The sequence below is a fragment of the Capra hircus genome, chromosome 19 (assembly GCF_001704415.2).
Source record: "Capra hircus breed San Clemente chromosome 19, ASM170441v1, whole genome shotgun sequence".
NCBI classification, from domain to species: domain Eukaryota; kingdom Metazoa; phylum Chordata; class Mammalia; order Artiodactyla; family Bovidae; genus Capra; species Capra hircus.
In genome coordinates this window covers 42,769,923-42,789,264 of record NC_030826.1, presented here as the reverse complement: position 1 = coordinate 42,789,264, position 19,342 = coordinate 42,769,923, and the positions used below count along the sequence as shown (strand labels likewise).

General features: G+C 38.8%; 1 protein-coding gene across 5 annotated transcripts in view; it reads left to right on the top strand.

The window, feature by feature from the left end:
• The window catches only part of BRCA1 (BRCA1, DNA repair associated), a 66,592-nt gene that overhangs the window by 19,940 nt on the left and 27,310 nt on the right, over nucleotides 1–19,342 (top strand). For 4 of the 5 annotated variants that reach the window (XR_001919757.1, XM_018065165.1, XM_018065164.1 and 1 more), the window contains exons 8-12: nucleotides 984–1,029; nucleotides 2,022–2,098; nucleotides 3,031–6,435; nucleotides 6,807–6,895; nucleotides 16,373–16,544. Coding sequence is in view for 4 of the 5 variants with exons in the window: in XM_018065165.1 (XP_017920654.1) it covers nucleotides 984–1,029; nucleotides 2,022–2,098; nucleotides 3,031–6,435; nucleotides 6,807–6,895; nucleotides 16,373–16,544 (3,789 nt within the window). In the remaining variant the exon portion in view is untranslated. The remainder of the gene's footprint in view (nucleotides 1–983; nucleotides 1,030–2,021; nucleotides 2,099–3,030; nucleotides 6,436–6,806; nucleotides 6,896–16,372; nucleotides 16,545–19,342) is intronic. The other variant, XM_013972572.2, reaches the window with a different exon arrangement.

Sequence of the window (19,342 nt, the reverse complement as noted above, 5' to 3'; positions counted from 1 at the left end):
ATTCGAGAAGGAAATGGCAACCCACTCCAGTGTTCTTGCCTGGAGAATCCCAGGGACGGGGGAGCCTGGTGGGCTGCCGTCTATGGGGTTGCACAGAGTCGGACATGACTGAAGCAACTTAGCAGCAGCAGCAGAAAGACTTAAGAACAGCTGAACTCAGTTCAAACAGGTCTCTCTATGCTTTATCCTGTAGGATATATTTATAATTGGAAAGAATGGCCCTCCTTTGGGATCCCAGGCACCACCATATGTTTGCCATAGCACTAAGCAGATTCTTTAGAAATTTCTTGTATGTCTTTTCCCCTTTTAAGATCATGAATTCCTAGACTACAGATGTTGCCTCATAAAAATAAGTATAATAGAGAATATTTAGGAACACTTACTCTAGTCCAGACACTGGGGTTTTACTTGTGTGACTCACATAAGATGCATGACAAACCTGAGGTGGTTCCTACTATTACACTATTTTATAGATGAGGGAATTTAAGGCACAGAGAGGTTAAGAAATTCTGCCAGGGTCGTTAAGCTAGTAACTGACAAAGCCACAATTCACACCTGGGAATTCTGGCTTCAGAACCTGTACTTGTAACCACAATTTTGTATTGCCTGACATGTGTATCATTGTTCCTGCCATGTTGTGTATGTGTGCTAAGTCACTTTAGTTGTGTCTGACTGTTGCGACCCCATGGATTGTAACCTGCCAGAATCCACTGGATTCTCCAGACAAGAATACTGGAGTAGGTTGCCATGTCCTCTTCCAGGAGATCTTCTTGACCCAGAGATCAATCCCTCGTCATCTCCTGCATTGGTGGGCGTGTTCTTTACCACTAGCACCACCGGGGAAGCCCTGCCATGTACTGGGTGCTCAGTAAATATTCCTTGAAAATATGTTTTGCAATAAGTATAGTTTTTTGAGTTTAACCCTTTCAATAAAAATCCTTTTATTGATTTCTTATTTGGGGGTCTTTGGGGAACTTTTTTAGGATCTGATTCTTCTGAAGACACAGTTAATAAGGCCAGTTATCTCAGGTGAGTCAGAGAGCCTTTTTCTATGAAACTGGCATTTTTATATTTAGTTAATATTAAGGATTGATATTTCTTTAGGTCAGAATCATGGCATTGGAGTAGACCTTAAAGATCATCTACTTTAACCTCCTTATTTTATAGCTGAGAAGATATCCTTTTTGTTTGTTTGGTTTCTTAGTAAAGCTTTTGTAAGAGTTAAAGTAACAGTAGAACTCTGCACAGACTTGCTTCCAGCAGATGGCTGTGCTCTGGCTTAGTTCCTTGTGTACAACAGTGTTGACTCAGTGGTGATTGTGGCTGCTGAAAACATTACTCAGTTTTCAATTTTTCCTTCTACTGTTCCTTAATTCTGTCTGTAACTCAGACTTTGTCTACATCAATTAAACCATAATTTGCAAGCAGCCCCAAAATGGATTACTTGTTAAATTGCTTTCCTTAGGAATTATTGCATGACCCTAAGATCTGTGATGGCTTGTCTGAACTATGATAATGTCACTGTCAATGAGATTTCGTTTGCAAGTGACATTTTCCTGATCTCCCGATCGGGAGAAAATGGTTTTTAGCTTGAGAAAAAGCCCAGAAGGCAGTGTTGCAAAATGATACGTTCTTTGCATTCTACTGGAATGTCTGTTCCATCCCAGTGCTCCCTTTGTTTAGGTAACTGTGCTTGTGATTTCATTAATATATACTTTAGGTTTTGTTGGTTTTTTCTTTACTATCTTTTAGCTATTATTCAACTGTCGTTTAAATTCTGGTTCATATTTGTATGGCCATAAAGTAATGTTCTATACTCCTGCTCTGATTTTTGTGTTCTGTCTATGACCATTTCATTTTGACTAGAAGTTACCAAAGGAGAGTGCTGATTTCAGAAAGTGAATCAAATCGATCAGCTTATCACAGCCCTACCTAGTGGAGCTAAAATACTTGATTGTTTGACAGCCCTGTGCACATATAAACTACTGTTTTTCACTAAGGCTTGTGTCTTTTCCTTATAGTGTGGGAGACCATGAATTGTTAGAAATCACCCCTCAAGAAGCCAAGGCCAAGACCAATTTGAATCCTGCAAAAACGGGTAATGGCAAGTCTTCTAACTCAACAGGCACTAAAGAGAGAATAGGTAGATACAGTACTGTAATTAGAGTATTTTGAAGAACCATTCGGAACATTTTTATAATTTGCAATATCTTTTCGCAGAGTTAGGATATGGTGCTTTCTCAGATGTCATAGTACAGCCTGATCTATTTCAATGGCACTAGACCAGTGTGGTTATAATAGTACCCTATGTGATTGGTTGTTGCCTTTTTACTTTCAATTGCTGTTTTTGTATTTCATATTTTGCTTACTAGTACTCAGATACAGTTGGTATCTGAAGATAGAATGTTATATGTCTGATGTGCAAACTGCTTTTTTTAAATTGAAGTATTGTTGATTTACAGCGTTGTGTTGTTTTCTGCTGCACAGCAAAGTGATTCAGTTACATATGTATAAAATACACATTCTTTTTTTTCCACGTTCTTTTCTATTACGGTTTTATCACAGGATATTGAATATAGTTCCCTGTGCTATACAGTAAGACCTTGTTATTTATCTATTCTATATATACTAGTTTGTATCTACTAACTCCAAACTCCCCCTCCATCCCTCTTCCAATTCCCTTCCCCCTTAGCAACCACTTGTCTGTTCTCTGTGTCTTTGAGTCTCAAACTGTCCTTTTAATTCACTGTTAGAGGTTAGGGAAATAGAAGGTGTGATTTATGAGTAGGGAGAATTCTGAAATTAAAATTTTAATTATCTTGAGCAGAAATAATGAGAATCTAGACAAATAGGATTTAAGCAAAAGAGTATGAGCTACATCTTCAGTATACTTGGTAGTCTGAGGTTAATTTCTCTAAGACTAGCCAGTTTCTTCATTACCCTCCAACCAAGTTACTAAGTTGTATTAAGTACATATTGTTTTCATAATAATTCTGTTTCTAAGCACCTTGTTGTTGTTGTTTTTTCCAGCTGCTTGTGAGAAGGACATAACAAATACTGAACATCATCAACTCAGTATTAAAGATCTGATCACCACCCAGGAGCATGCAGCTGAGACGCATCCAGAAAAGTATCAGGGTATTTCTGTTTCAGACTTTCACGTGGAGCCATGTGGCACAGATACTCATGCCAGCTCATTACAGCATGAGAACAGCAGTTTATTGCTCACTGAAAACAGACTGAATGTAGAAAAGGCTGAATTCTGTAATAAAAGCAAACAACCTGTCTTAGTAAAGAGCCAACAGAGCAGATGGGCTGAAAGTAAGGGCACATGTAAGGATAGGCAGATTCCCAGCACTGGGAAAAAGATAGTTCTGAATACTGATCCCCTGTACGGAAGAAAAGAACTGTGTAAGCAGAAACCTGCATGCTCTGACAGTCCTGGAGATTCCCAAGATGTTCCCTGGGTAACCCTGAATAATAGCATACAGAAAGTTAATGACTGGTTTTCCAGAAGTGATGAAATATTAACTTCTGACGACTCGTGCGATGGGGGGTCTGAATCAAATAATGAAGTAGCTGGTGCAGTGGAAATTCCAAATAACGTTGATGGATATTCAGGTTCTTCAGAGAAAATCGACTTAATGGCCAGTGATCCTCATGGTACTTTAATACATGAAAGAGTCCACTCCAAACCAGTAGAGGGTAATATTGAAGATAAAATATTTGGGAAAACCTATCGGAGGAAGTCGAGTCTCCCTAACTTCAGCCACATAGCTGAAGATCTAATTATAGGTGCATTTACTGTAGAACCTCAGAAAACACAAGAGCAGCCCATCACAAATAAGCTAAAATGTAAAAGGAGAGGTACATCAGGCCTTCAGCCTGAGGATTTTATCAAGAAAGGCGATTTGACGATTGTTCCAAAGACTCCTGAAAAGATGATTGAGAGAACTGACCAAACAGAGCAGAAACATCACGGGATAAATATTACTAGTGATGGTCATGAGAATAAAACAAAATGTGGTGATGTTCAGAAAGAGCAAAACGCTAACCCAACAGAATCATTGGAAAACGAATCTGTTTTCAGAACTAAGGCTGAACCTATAAACACCAGTATAAGCAATATGGAACTAGAATTGAATATCCGCAGTTCAAAAGCACCTAAGAATAGGCTGAAGAGGAAATCCGCTACCAGGAAAATTCCTGAACTTGAACTAGTAGTCAGTAGAAACCCAAGTCCACCTAATCATACTGAGCTACTAATTGATAGCAGTTCTAGCAATGAAGAGATGAAGAAAAAGCATTCTAGCCAAATGCCAGTCAGGCAGAGCCAAAAGCTTCAACTCATGGGAGATAAAGAACCTACAGCTGGAGCCAAGAAGAGTAACAAAACATATGAACAAATAAATAAAAGACTTGCTAGTGATGCTTTTCCAGAACTAAATTTTACAAACACACCTGGTTATTTTACTAACTGTTCTAGTAAACCTGAAGAGTTTGTTCATCCCAGCCTTCAAAGAGAGGAGAATCTAGGAACAATTCAAGTGTTGAATACTACCAAAGACCCCAAAGATCTGATGTTAAGAGGAGGAAAAGCTTTGCAAATGGAAAGATCTGTAGAGAATACCAATATTTCCTTGGTTCCTGATACTGATTATAGCACTCAGGATAGTATCTCATTACTAGAAGCTAAAACCCCAGAGAAGGCAAAGACTGCACCAAATCCACGTGTGAGTCTGTGTGCAGCAATCGAAAACCCCAAGGAACTTATCCATAGGGATTTTAAAGATAACAAAAACAACACAGAGGGCTTTCAGGGTCTCCTGGGACATGACGTTAACTATGTCATTCAGGAGACAAGAGGAGAAATGGAAGACAGTGAACTTGATACACAGTATTTGCAGAATACGTTCAAGGTTTCAAAGCGTCAGACATTTGCTCTGTTTTCCAATCCAGGAAATCCACAAAAGGAATGTGCCACAGTCTTTGCCCACTCGGGGTCCTTAAAGGATCAAAGTCCAAGAGACCCCCTCAAATGCAGACAAAAAGAAGACAGTTGGGGAAAGAGTGAGTCTAAAAGCCAGCATGTGCAGGCCGTTTGTACAACAGTGCACTTTCCTGTGGCTGGTCAGAAAGATAAGACGCCGGGTGACGATGCCAAATGTAGTGCAAAAGAAGTCACTAGGGTTTGTCAGTCATTACAATTGAGAGGCCACAAAACTGAACTTGTTTTTGCTGATAAGCAAGGGGTTTCAGAAAAACCAAATCTAATACCATCACTTTTTCCCATCAAGTCATCTGTTAAAACCGTATGTAAGAAAAGCCCATCAGAGAAATTTGAGGAACCTGTAATGTCACCTGAAAGAACATTGGAAAGTGAGAGCATCATTCAAAGTGCAGTGAGCACAATCAGCCAAAATGACATTCAAGAAAGCACTTTTAAAGAAGTCAACTCAAGCAGTGTTAATGAAGTAGGTTCCAGTACTAATGAAGTAGGCTCTAGTATTAATGAAGTAGGTTCCAGTGGTGAAAACATTCAAGCAGAACCAGGTAGAAACAGAGAACCTAAATTAAGAGCTTTACTCAGATTAGGTCTTATGCAACCTGAAGTCTATAAGCAAAGTCTTCCTGTAAGTAACTGTCACCATCCTGAAATAAAAAGGCAAGGAGAAAATGAGGACATGCTTCAGGCTGTTAAGGCAGATTTCTCCCCATGTCTAATTTCAGATAACCTCGAACAACCTATGGGAAGCTGTCATGCTTCTCAGGTTTGTTCTGAGACACCTGACAACTTGTTAAATGACGACGAAATAAAAGAAAATAGCCACTTTGCTGAAAGTGACATTAAGGAAAGATCTGCTGTTTTTAGTGAAAGTGTCCAAAAAGGAGAATTCAGAGGGAGCCCTGGCCCTTTCACCCATACACATTTGGCTCAGGGTCACCAAAGAGGGGCTGGGAAACTAGAGTCAGAAGAGACTGTGTCTAGTGAGGATGAAGAGCTTCCCTGCTTCCAACAATTACTGTTTGGTAAAGTAACCGATACACTGTCTCCATCTACCAGATGGAACACTATTGCCACTGAGGGTCTGTCTAAGGAAACAGAGGAGAACCTGGAATCATTGAAGAGTGGCTTAAATGACGGCAGTGGCCAGGGAACATCAGCCAAGGTGTCCCAGGAACATCACCTTAATGAGGAAGTGAGATGTTCTGGTAGCTTATTTTCCTCACAGTACAGTGCAATGGAAGACTTGACCACTAATACAAACACCCAGGATCCTTTCTTGATGTTTGAGCGTCCTTCCAAACAAGTGTATCAGTCTGAAAGCGAGGAAGTTCTGAGTGACAAGGAATTTGTTTCAGATGATGAAGAAAGGGAAACTGGCTTGGAAGAAGATAGTTGCCAAGAAGAGCAGAGTGTGGATTCAGACTTAGGTATTGGAACCAACTTTTTGTGTTTGCCCCCATCTGTTTTATAGAAATGAGCTAAATGTCTATGCCTTTGGGGGAGCACATTTTAGGAGTTTCCAAGCACAGTGAAAGTAACTATTTCTTAAACTTTAAACATGTTCCTCCCAGGGTGCTTTTCCTTTAAAAAGTCCATTACCCAGCTAGAACATCTTTTCTATTTGAATGAGATTTAATGCCCTAATTACTGGCAGACTTACATTTGGTTTTCATTATGATTTCTTAGAGGAAATCCATCTGGGTGTCCCCAAAGAGTATAATCATTTTGTATGACGTGAAAGTGAAGTTTGTCTTGCCATCTTTTTTTACATCTGAATCTATTTTTATTATCATTTAAGGTGAAGCAGCATCCGACCATGTGAGTGAAACAAGCCTCTCTGAAGACTGTGTGGGGCTGTCCTCTCAGAGTGATATCTTAACCACTCAGGTAAGAAGCACAAGGGGGTGTGTGTGCAGTGTTCTTTGCATTCACTGCTATGCCTCCTGCCTTCTACGTTTGCTTACATCCTCCCTTAGAATTAATGGTATAACAGATGTGTGTGGGATCTAGTCTCCTCAAATTGAATTGTAAATACCCAGATGGGACACATGCTACCTTCTGTCTCTCCCTCTCTCTCTCACACACACACACTTCACCAGTTTATTCATTGCAGAACATTAAATACTGAACTTAATGAGAAAGTGAAACCTTCAAAACCCATTTGCTCTATAGCAGAAATGTATGTGAAAGCACTACTGTATCAGACAGAGGGGTGTGTTTCTTCTCAGTACCAAATTGTTACCTACAAAGTTCTCTTCCTATTAGACACTATCTAACCTTTCACTGTTTGATGAATATTTCTTTCTGTTTTTTCTTTGTTAATCAGCTAGTTATTTGTTCTTCAGTGCTGATAAGTCATCTTTTCTTAAAAAAAACGTACACAGTTTTACTTCCTGTACCTAGTGGTCAACATCCAATGTTTTGGTTACATGTGAGGGACATAACAGCTTTGTCATATCTACAACATTTAGTAACATAACTATTTCAGTGCTGCTGGCAGAATAGTCTCCTAGAAAAAGGCCTTCTCTACTGAAAATTAACATCATAGTCTCCCAGAACCTGGCTTTGTCTCCTAATTTTTATGTTGTAGAAGTGGCACCAAACTTTTCGAGTTCTTATATTCAAAAATTCAGGCTCATCTCAGCTTATTTTTTTAGAGGACAAGCACAGTGGTTGCCGGTGTGATACTGAAGAGAGTTCTATACCTGACTGTGTTCCTTATTCCTGAACTATGATATACATTTTTTTTTTCTCTATTTTATTTTATTTTATTTTGGCTGCACTGGGTTTTTGTTTCGGCATGTATGCTTAGTTGCCCTGCAACATGTTGGATCTTAGTTCCCAACCAGGGATCAAATGTACATCCCCTGCACTGGAAGGCAGATTCTTAACCACTGGACTGCCAGGGAAGTCCCAATGCACATTCTTAAGGTGGAGATATCTGGACTACCTGGAATCATCCTGCCCTGACTTCTTTTTCTCACCAAATCTTTTTTTAAAAAAATTATTCATTTATTTATTTTTTTCTCACCAAATCTTAAATACACCTTCAGCTACTAGCAAGTGAATGACTTTTTTTCTGAACTTCCTGAAATGCCAGATTAGATAGAACTGAGAAAAGCCATATAAAGTTATATATGTGCATCATAGAAAACCTAGAAAATGCAAATAAATAAAAATGATTCATGGATGAACCTTGAAAACATCATTAAGTGAAATAAGCCAGGTACCAAAGGACAAACAGTGTATGACTCTACTTTTATGAGGGACCTACAATAGTTAAATCCATAGAGACAGAAAGTAGACTAGTAATTACCAGGGACTTGGGGATGCAGGAGTGGAAGTTATCCTTTAATGGGCCCAGGGTTTCAATTTAGGATGGTGAAAAAGATAGGGAGATAGATACTGATGATGGTTGGACAACAATGAAAATACTTTATGCCACTAAACTATATACTTAAGGATGGTATATTTTACCACAGTTTTAAAACTCACCCAAAGAGAATGGTTTGGTAAATTTTAACATTTATCTCTGGAAGCATACACGAAAGATAGGTAATAGAAGTTGCCTTCAGGTGGGGAAATAGATGATTAACAGAAGGAGAAAGCCTTATTTTTCTCTGAATATCCTTTTCTGTGAGTTGGCATATATTCTTCTACTCTTCCTATTGTACACGAGGGTATGTGTTGTGTGTATACCTTATTGTTAAAAATCATTCAGTTATATATTTCAATTTAAAAATTTTTAAAAATCATTCAGTTAATACTCTACATACTTATATTTTTTATTAATTTATTTTAATTGGAGGCTAATTACTTTACAATATTGTGATTTTTTTGCCATACATTTACATGAATCAGCCACGGGTGTACATGCGTCCCCCATCCCGAAGCCCCTTCCCACCACCCTCCCCAACCCATCCCTCTGGGTTGTCCCATTGCACCGACTTTGAGTGCCCTGTTTCATGCATCAAACTTGGACTGGTCATCTATTTCACAAATGGTAATAGATATGTTTCAATGCTATTCTCTCAAAACATCCCACCCTCGCCTTCTCCCACAGAGTCTAAAAGTCTGTTCTTAATATCTGTGTCTCTTTTGCTGTCTCGCATATAGGGTCATCGTTACCATCTTTCTAAATTCCATATATATGCGTTAATAAAATGTTTTGGTGCTTTTCTTTCTGACTTACTTCACTCTGTATAATAGGCTCCAGTTTCATCCACCTCATCAGAGCTGATTCAAATGCATTCTTTTCAATAGCTAAGTAATATTCCATTGTGTATATGTACCACGACTTTCTTATCCATTCGTCTGCCGATGGACATCTAGGTTGCTTCCGTGTCCTAGCTATTGTAAACAAGTATTGTAAGTGCTACGATGAACATTAGGGTACACATGTCTCTTTAAATTCTGGTTTCCACAGTGTGTATGCCCAGTAGTGGGATTGCTGAGTCATATGGCAGTTCTATTTTCAGTTTTATAAGGAATCTCCATGCTGTTCTACAGAGTGGCTGTACTAGTTTGCATTCCCACCAACAGTGTAAGAGGGTTCCCGTTTCTCCACACCCTCTCCAGCATTTATTGTTTGTAGACTTTTAGATAGCAGCCATTCTGACTGGTGTGAGATGGTACCACATTGTGGTTGTGATTATTTGCATTTCTCTGATAATGAGTGATGTTGAGCATCTTTTCATGTGTTAGCCAATTATATGTCTTCTTGGGAGAAATGTCTGTTTAGTTCTTTGGCCCATTTTTTGATTGGGTTGACAATCAGTTTGATTGGGTTGACAGTCATTTTTCTGGTATCGAGCTGCATGAGCTGCTTGTATATTTTTGAGATTAATTCGTTGTCAGTTGCTTCATTTCCTATTATTTTCTCTCATTCTGAAGCGTGCCTTTTCACCTTGCTTATAATTTCCTTTGTTGTTCAAAAGCTTTTACGTTTAATTAGGTCCCATTTGTTTGTTTTTATTTTCACAGCTCTGGGAGTTGGGTCATAGAGGATCTTGCTGTGGTTTATGTCAGAGTGTTTTGCCTATGTTTTCCTCTAGGAGTTTTATAGTTTCTGGTCTTACATTTAAATCTTTAATCCATTTTGAATTTATTTTTGTGTATGGTGTTAAAAAGTGTTCTAGTTTCATTTTTTGCAGGTGGTTGACCAGTTTTCCCAGTACCGCTTGTTAAAGAGATTGCTTTTTCTCCATTGTATATTTTCCCTGGTGGCTCAGATGGTAAAGCATCTGACTGCAATGCGGGAGACCCGGAGTTCGATCCCTGGGTTGGGAAGATACCCTGGAGAAGGCAGTGGCAACCCACTCCAGTATTGCCTGGAAAATCCCATGGACAGAGGACCCTGGTAGGCTGCAGTTCATGGGGTCGCAAAGAGTCGTACACGACTGAGCACCTTCACTTTCTTTCTTTCTTTGTCAAAGATAAGGTGTCCATAGGTGCATGGATTTATCTCTGAGCTTTCTATTTTGTTCCACTGATCTATATTTCTGTTTTTGTGCCAGTACCGTACTGTCTTGATGACTGTAGCTTTGTAGTATAGTCTGAAGTCAGGCAGGTTGATTCTTCCAGTTCCATTGTTTCTCAAGATTGCTTTGGCTCTTCCATACAGATTTTGAAATTATTTGTTCTAGTTCTGTGAAAAATATTGTTGGTAGCTTGATAGGGATTGCATTGAATCTATAGGTTGCTTTGAGTAGTATACTCATTTTCACTATATTGATTCTTCCAATCCATGAACATGGTTTATTTTTCCATCTGTTTGTGTCATCTTTGATTTCTTTCATCAATGTTTTATAGTTTTCTATATATAGGTCTTTTGTTTCTTTAGGTAGATTTATTCCTAAGTATTTTATTCTTTTTGTTGCAGTGGTGAATGGGATTGTTTCTTTAATTTCTCTTTCTGTTTTTTCATTGTTAGTTTATAGGAATGCAAGGGATTTCTGTGTATTAATTTTATATTCTGCAACTTTACTATATTCATTGATTAGCTTTAGTAATTTTCTGGTGGTGTCCTTAGGGTTTTCTATGTAGAGGATCATGTCATCTCCAAACAGTGAGAGTTTTACTTCTTCTTTTCTAATATGGATTCCTTTTATTTCTTTTTCTTCTCTGATTGCTGTGGCTAACACTTCCAAAACTATGTTGAATAGTAGTGGTAAGAGTGGGCACCCTTGTCTTGTTCCTTACTCTAGGGGAAATGCTTTCCATTTTTCGCCATTGAGGCTAATGTTTGCTGTGGGTTTATCGTATATGGCTTTTATTATGTTGAGGTATGTTCCTTCTGTGCCTGCCTCCTGGAGAGTTTTTATCATAAATGGATGTTGAATTTTGTCAAAGGCTTTCTCTGCATCTACTGAGGTAATTGTGTGGTTTTTATTTTTCAGTTTGTTAATGTGATGTATCACATTGATTGATTTGTGAATATTGAAGAATCCTTGCATTCCTGGGGTAAAGCCCACTTGGTCATGATGTATGATCTTTTTAATATGTTGTTGGAATCTGTTTGCTAGAATTTTGTTGAGGATTTTTGCATCTGTTTTCATCAGTGATATTGGCCTGTAGTTTTCTTTTTTTGTGGCATCTTTGTCTGGTTTTGGTATTAGTTTGATGGTGGCCTCAGAATGAGTTTAGGAGTTTACCTTCCTCCCCAATTTTCTGAAAGAGTTTGAGTAGGATAGGTGTTAACTCTTCTCTAAATTTTCGGTAGAATTCACCTGTGAAGTCATCTGGTCCTGGACTTTTGTTTGTTGGAAGATGTTTGATTATAGTTTCAATTTCTGTGCTTGTGATGGGTCTGTTAAGATTTTCTATTTCTTCCTGGTTCAGTTTTGGAAGGTTATACTTTTCTAAGAACTCATCCATTTCTTCCAAGTTGTCCATTTTATTGGCATATAGTTGCTGATAGTAGTCTCTTATGATCCTTTTTATTTCTGTGTTTGTTGTCATTTCTCCCTTTTCATTTCTAGTTTTATTGATTTGATTCTTCTCCCTTTTTTTCTTGATGAGTCTGGCTAATGGTTTGCCTATTTTATTTATCTTCTCAAAGAACCAGTTTTGGGTTTGGTTGATTTTTGTTATAGTCTCCTTTGTTTCTTTTTCATTTATTTCTGCTCTGATTTTTATGATTTCTTTCCTTCTACTAACCCTGGGGCTCTTAATTTCTTCTTTGTCTAGTTGCTATAGGTGTAAAGTTAGGTTATTTATTTGATTTTTTCTCTTGTTTCTTGAGGTAAGCTTGTATTGCTATGAACCTTCCCCTTAGCATTGCTTTTACTGAATCCCATAGGTTTTGGGTCGTCGTGTTTTCATTTTCATTTGTTTTTATGCATATTTTGATTTCCTTTTTTATTTCTTCCATGGTTTGTTGGTTATTCAGAAGCATGTTGTTTAGCCTCCATGTTTGTATTTTTAGCGATTTTTTTTCCTGTAGTTGACATCTAAACCGCATTATGATCAGAGAAAAGATGCTTGAAATGATTTCAATTTTTTTTAATTTACCAAGGCCTTAATATTGTTTTTACTATGTCACTAAATTTTCTTCAGTGAAAATTGAATTGAGGGTTGAATATGAGGGTTTCAGGGCAAAATACACAGTTTGCTATCATGTACAGCTCTGTAGTCTTATCTTGATAACTAAATAATTTGCTCATATCCCCAGTGACTTCCTTAGTATGGAATTTTGGTGTTTGACACATTATTAACTGTTCTTTAGAAAGACTGAACCAAGCTGTGCTCTTCGAGCCCTGGTAATACTTGGTAGCCCCCATTTTCCTATACTTTGGCCAGCACTGGGTAGTATCCAGTTTTAAACTTCTAAGTCTTGGCATCGCTCTGAGGACTGTAGGTAGAGCGCTTGTCTTATTTTGGCCTGTTTTCTACATGGAGCAAATCCCTCTAGGACTGAAGCCTTCTGGAGTCAGACCACTGCCTGTTCTGTGCCTGAACTGTCGCCAGTATTCTCCACTTCTGCAGGATTGCCATGGTGACTAAATTCATGGAAGGATTTAGGAGGTCTTTTCTTTTTTATCTTTTTTGGCCATGCTGTGGGGCTTGCAGGATCTCAATTCCTCAACCGGGGGTCAAACCTGTGCCCACTGCAATGCAAGGATAGTCTTAACCACTGGACCACCAAGGAATTCCCTAGGAAGACTTCTCTGTTTGCACTTCCTATGATCTTTTCTGGGTGTGGGTTTGGGGCTCTGTCAACATGGCTTTCACCTTTTGATACCTTATGTTTTAGAGTTATGTCTGGTTTCTGATTCCATCTGCTTTAGCCATATTGTAGAGTATATGACATTCAATAAACTAAACTATCTCCTTGTTTTCTATATTTCTGATCTTACTCCTAGAGATGTATCTGTTTGTTCAAGATTCATTTTGTGAAGTGTTTTTATCAAGCATCTACCCAAAATAGAGCCAAAGTCAGATTTCAGGGCTAACTTAAATCTAGAGTACTGCCAACAAGCAAAATGGTTTGAAGTGGGATCTTTTCCCAAAGTCTGTTTATACAGAACTGGGGAGACATATTTAGGGGATAAATGCTAATTCAGTATCATTAGTGTCTGTTCTTTATCAAAGGCTGATTAACTAAATTCATTAATTCATGTCTGCATTAAATACTTATTAAATGCTTTGTCTGCTGGGTGTTTTGAATACAAGAATGCTTAAGGAAAGATTCTTCCCATCTTGGAGAGTCAGGTATTGCACTTTGGAATACTAATATATTAGCAATATAAATGAAGTAGAGTGAGGAATTATGTTCCTGATAGGAGATGTATTATTAGTAGGGACTTCCAAAGGAGATATTCAAGCTGGAACTTAAAAAATGAGAAGAATTTTTTTCCAGGTAGGAAGAGAAGGGAGGCAGTAAATCGAGGCAAAGACACGGAAGCATGAAATGCCCAGGAAGCACAAAATTGTGACTGGAAAATAGGGCATATGTGGTGGTTTAGGGAGAAGTAAGAGATAAGATCAGAATATGAAGGCCTATTTTCAGTGCTGTACTTAGGAATTTATCACCAGAGCAGTAACAAATAATAATTATATAGTATTCAGAAAGTGTTAACTTACTATCTGAGCAGTGGTGAACTACTAAGTTCCTAACTGGAAAAGAAGAGATATGATAAACATGGCTTTTAGGGAACCTTAGCTGTAGTGAAAGTAGAGATCAGAGTTGCAGAGTAGAAATAGATAAGAAAAGTAGGACTAATTCAAGAAACATAAGAATTCTGATCAGGAAAACTTGGTAACCAATTTGAGTTTAGTCTGCCAAATGTATCTGTCCAGTTGCCTATAGGGGAATTTGTCTAAGTTATGAAGTAATTGTTTTGGAAAAACCTAAAGGAAAGTTATCTACCTATTATTCTCTCATTACTGTTAATATTTTCTGATTTTCTAACCTATTTAATGGCCACAGAAGTTAGAGCTGATGATCATGACAGTAATGACCAATAGAGGTCCTGAACCTCATCTGATATCTGCGATTTCATCCCAGATTTCTGCGTGAGCCCTTGACTAGGAGGATCCAATCAATGATGGAACTACTCAGAAGCACCACGTGGTGGCAATGGTGCTGCTGTGGACACTCTGGCAGCACTGCAGTCTCAGGGTAGCAGTAGAAGCCTTTGTGGAGCAGGGAATACATTTACCAGTCATAAAAACCTCCTAAAAACTATGAATTCAGTGTAGCAGGGGAAAATAGATGACTTGTTTTTAGTAGAGAGCAAAGTCATTTGCAAGGATCTGAAGAAGAAACAGGGTGAAGTAATTTGTATTTCCCCAGGGTTTGCTGGCAGCCATACATGCTCCTTCTAAAAGTAATGAAGAAACGTGTATTTTGTGACTTCCCTGGTGGTACAGTAGATGAGAATCCACCTGCCAGTGTAGGGTTTGATCCCTGGCCCTGGAAGATTCCACATGCTACACAGCTGCTGAGCCCATGCTCTAGAGCTCACGAGCCACAACTAACCAAGCCCACACACTGCAACTATAGGAGCCCATGTGCCCTAGAGCCCATGCTCCACAACAAGAGAAGCCACAGCAATGAGAAGCCTGTACACTGAAACTAGAAAAAGCCCTCACGTAGCAAGGAAGACCCCACTCAACTAAAAATAAATTTTAAAAAGTCTTTAACAGAAAATAAATATGTATTTTGGAGAGCGCCTTACTTACCTGATACTTTGCTAATCAAAAACCTTAGACTAAGCAGGTTTCTTCTTCATCTGGAGAAATAAATATCAGGAGCCCCGTAAGCAAGAGGAGCCTGTTATCTTGAGTTGAAAACAGTAACGGCTTACAGGCTTTCTGGGGGCTTTTTCTGTGGGCCCCTTTCTTCTAGCAGGTTCTTCTTGGCAATGGATCTTTAGGTACCCTGTCACTGTCTAGAATGGCAGCACCACGAGGGCTGTATCCCCAGCCTATGACAGTGCCTGGCATATAATAGGTGGTCAGCAAATAGTTAAATGAACAAATAGATAAGTTAATGAGTTAACTCTGTGCTCTTCCTGTTAGAGATAAATGTTCAAAGAATCCCCGAAAAGGAAGAGACCTCACAAGCCAGAAGTCAGACATTTTTGTATGGACTAACTCTTATGCTAATTTTTAAAATGTTAAACAGTAGTCTTTATTTTTACACAAAGCAGTATAAAATGAGGTAGTTCTTCAATGTGTGACTTGGAGCTCGAAAATCCACCCTGAGTGTGAAAGAGCAACCCTTTGCAACCCCATGGACTGTAGCCCTCTCATCTCCTCTGTCCATGGGATTTCCCAGGCAAGAATACTGAAATGGGTTGCCATTTCCTTCTCCAATCATGGTAACTGTAAATACCAAAAGTATTTAAGTACCTTAATTATTTCTTTACTCCCTAGCATTAAAAGAAAATAACTAACTTCAAAAGACCATCACCATTGGGAATTTCCTGAAGATTCAATGGTTAAGACTCTAAGCTTCCACTGCAGGGGGGCATGGGTTTGATTCCTGGTTAAGGAACTAAGATCTTGCATGCCCTGCAGTATGGCCAAATAATTTAAAAAAAATTTTTTAAAGACATCACAGTTGGGACTTCCCTGGCAGTCCAGTGGTTAAGACTCTGCACTTCCACTGCTAGGGGAAACTTGAGAGGGTTTGAGGAATTTTTCTTCCTCCTCTAACATTGTTTTGAAATAATTTCATGGGCATTAATTGTGTGAATATGGTCAAATTAAAAGGTGTTCAGCCAGAACTCATAATTCCATACGAGGTGATTTCAGTTCCCGTGCTAAAATTAATTGGTTTGACATATTCTTGCTTTCTGGCAAGTTTCTATTGTAAAAGCATGTGACTTTCTTGGTTTCATTTTCTCTTGTCTGCAGCAGAGGGATACCATGCAAGATAACCTACTAAAGCTCCAGCAGGAAATGGCCGAGCTGGAAGCTGTGTTAGAGCAGCACGGGAGCCAGCCTTCCCACAGCTCTGCTTCCCTCACAGCTGATTCTCGTGGCCCAGAGCACCTGCTAAATCTAGAGCAAGACACATCAGAAAGAGGTTTGTAATACTGGCCAATCTCTGTTACCTTAAGCAAAATTCTTCCCTCTCTAAGCCTTTATCTCTTTCTGAAAGGTATGAACCCAGCACCAGTATTTTATGATCTTTGCTCAGCATGTATTTGCTGAGTCACGTGGTGAGAAATCTTAGAGCCTTACTTACAGTTCCTGCTTACAACTAATTTGCCATTCAGAGGGACCAAGAGTGTTAGTAAGTGTTGCTTTCTGACTACCCACAGTAAGAAAATGCCATGGGGCTGCCCACAGGGACCTGAATGTCATGGGGCAGGCTGGAAATAGGTGACCCCATAATTTTAGAAAACTTTCTAAAAACCACTCAGACTTACTTCTATAACACTGGTGTCAGATCACAAAACTCAATTTAATGTACTTTTTGGTTTGTAGAGAGAGATGTCTATACATACTTCATGAGCTTTCCAGTTGGCTCAAGGGTAAAGAATCCACCTGCCAATGCAGGAGACAAAGAGATGCAGGTTTGATCCCTGGGTCAGGAAGATCCTCTGGAGAAGGAGATGGCAATCCACTCCAGTATGCTTGCCTGGGAAGTCCCCTGGGCAGAGGAGCCTTGCAGGCTGCAGTCCATGGGGTCACAAGAGTAAGACACGATTTATGTACTTTAGGAACTGCACCTTGATCCACAGAAAGCCCAATTATGCATGACTGTTATCACCAAGACAAGAGGAGGCATTTGGAGTAACCGGGCAGGTAGAGTTGTTCTGAGCTGGAAGAAGTGAGCACTGACCTGAGGAATAACCTCACATAAATGAAAGTGAGATGAAAATTTGAATTTTAATTGGAAAAGGCCTGTGAAAGACAACATATCAGTCATTGTTCTAAATAGAAGCAAATATGTAGACACACAGATGAAATGCCAGACACAAGCCTGGGTCCTAGGGGAGAGCTGGTGCTTAGAAACTGGCAGGTATGGTGGGCCCTCCCACAGTGCTCTTTACAGCTACCTCAGTGATAGCTGTCTAGCTAACTTAGTGTTAAACTCCCTTCTTCATTGCTCCTTTCATCAATGCTACAGGGGCCAAAGGGCCTTCATTTGAGTCTTTCTAGGAACTCTACTCTTAATTATTCAGTAGAGTTGCCTTGATTGTAGAGTGTGCCTTGCAGTGTTTTTATGTTCAGAAACAGTAAGTAGCTCGTGCATGAGAAGCTAGGAACTCTGTTGCTATGGCAGTGGTTCCAAATGTATTTCCTTAAATACGTTTTTTGTAACTTTATCTTCATTCAGTTTACTTCCCAGATAACGAAGCCCAAAATCTCAAACCCGTCACAATTCTCTTTGATGCTTTCACCATCTTCAGTCTAAAAACAGATGACTTTCAATTTTAGTGCACCAGAGACAAAATGTTATTGTCTGGTTTTGAATATGTCTGTAAATTTGTTATCTCATCTTTGTGGGAAGGGTGTTTATTTTTTCCTGAAGATCTGTACACAAAATGGTGGTTTTTTTTTTTTCAAATTTGGTATAGTTTTATATATTCTGTTTTACTATGAATTTGACAAACTGAAAATTTCTTCCGAATCTCTATATAAAACATTTTTCTTTAGAGAAAGCTTTTATTCTATCCTTTGTAATAAACGTATTCATTGGTCTGCTTTCTTATGAAATTATAACATCTTCAGAAGGTAGTGGGTAAATGTTGAGAGGAGGGGAAGAGAGGATTATGAGACGATCCCCATTAAAAAAAAAAAAAGTTCCAACTCCACAGGGAGTGTCTGCCATGACCACTTTTGTTTGCATAACTTGAATACATTGTTCAAAATGCTGAAATGCTATTTCTCAGGATCACCCATAAACACAGTATTTTTTAATCGTGATTTTTAAGTCTCTTGATTTTTCCAGCCCCATTTTACCCTGTTAGACTATTACTTTTTTTCATAGCCCTTATTAACTTTTAACGATATCTAATTTGTCTTGCATATTGTTTAGAGTTCCTTATTACCTCCCACTAGAATATAAGATCCATTCAGGCAGAGAACCCTTACACCTGTGCCTGGAACATAGTAGGTACTCAATAAATATATATATTTTTAATATATTTATTTACTTGGCTGTGTTGGGTCTTACTTTCAGCAATAAAGTTGTGGCACACAGGCTTTCTAGTTATGGCTCATGGGAGCATGTAGGACCTTAGTTACTTCACCCTGACCAGGGATCAAACCTACGTCCCCCCTTGTTGTAAGATAGATTCTCAGCCACTGGACCACCAGGGAAGTCCCCTCAATGAATATTTTAATTCATTTGATTAAAACTCTGAAGCCCAGAGACTTCTCTGGTCGTTCAATGGCTAAGACTCTACACTCCTAACACAGGGGACCTGGATTCAATCCTTGGTCAGGGAACTAGATCCCACATGCCACAACTAAAGATCCTGCTTGCCACAGCTAAGACCCAGCACAGCCAAGTAATAAATATTAAAACAAATAGAAAACAAAACTCTGAAGCCCACTCTAGAGTTACTGAAAGAAAATTTCTGGATATGGATTTTGGAGTTTTGTGGCTTTAGTTCTGAAACATTTTGAGCATAGCTTAATAGCTTAAGTTTTGTGTCTTTTTTCCCTCTTAAATTGGTGTGATTCTAACTGAAATTCAAGGAAACTGTTTTTTTTGGCCACAGTGCATGGCATGTGGGATCTTACTTCCCCTACTAGGGATCAAACCCATGTCCCCTGCATTGGAACACGCAGCTTCTTAATCCTGGGAAAAGTTCTGTTTACCTTCAGCTGTATTAAAATAACTTGTTTTTTAAATAAATGTTTTATTTT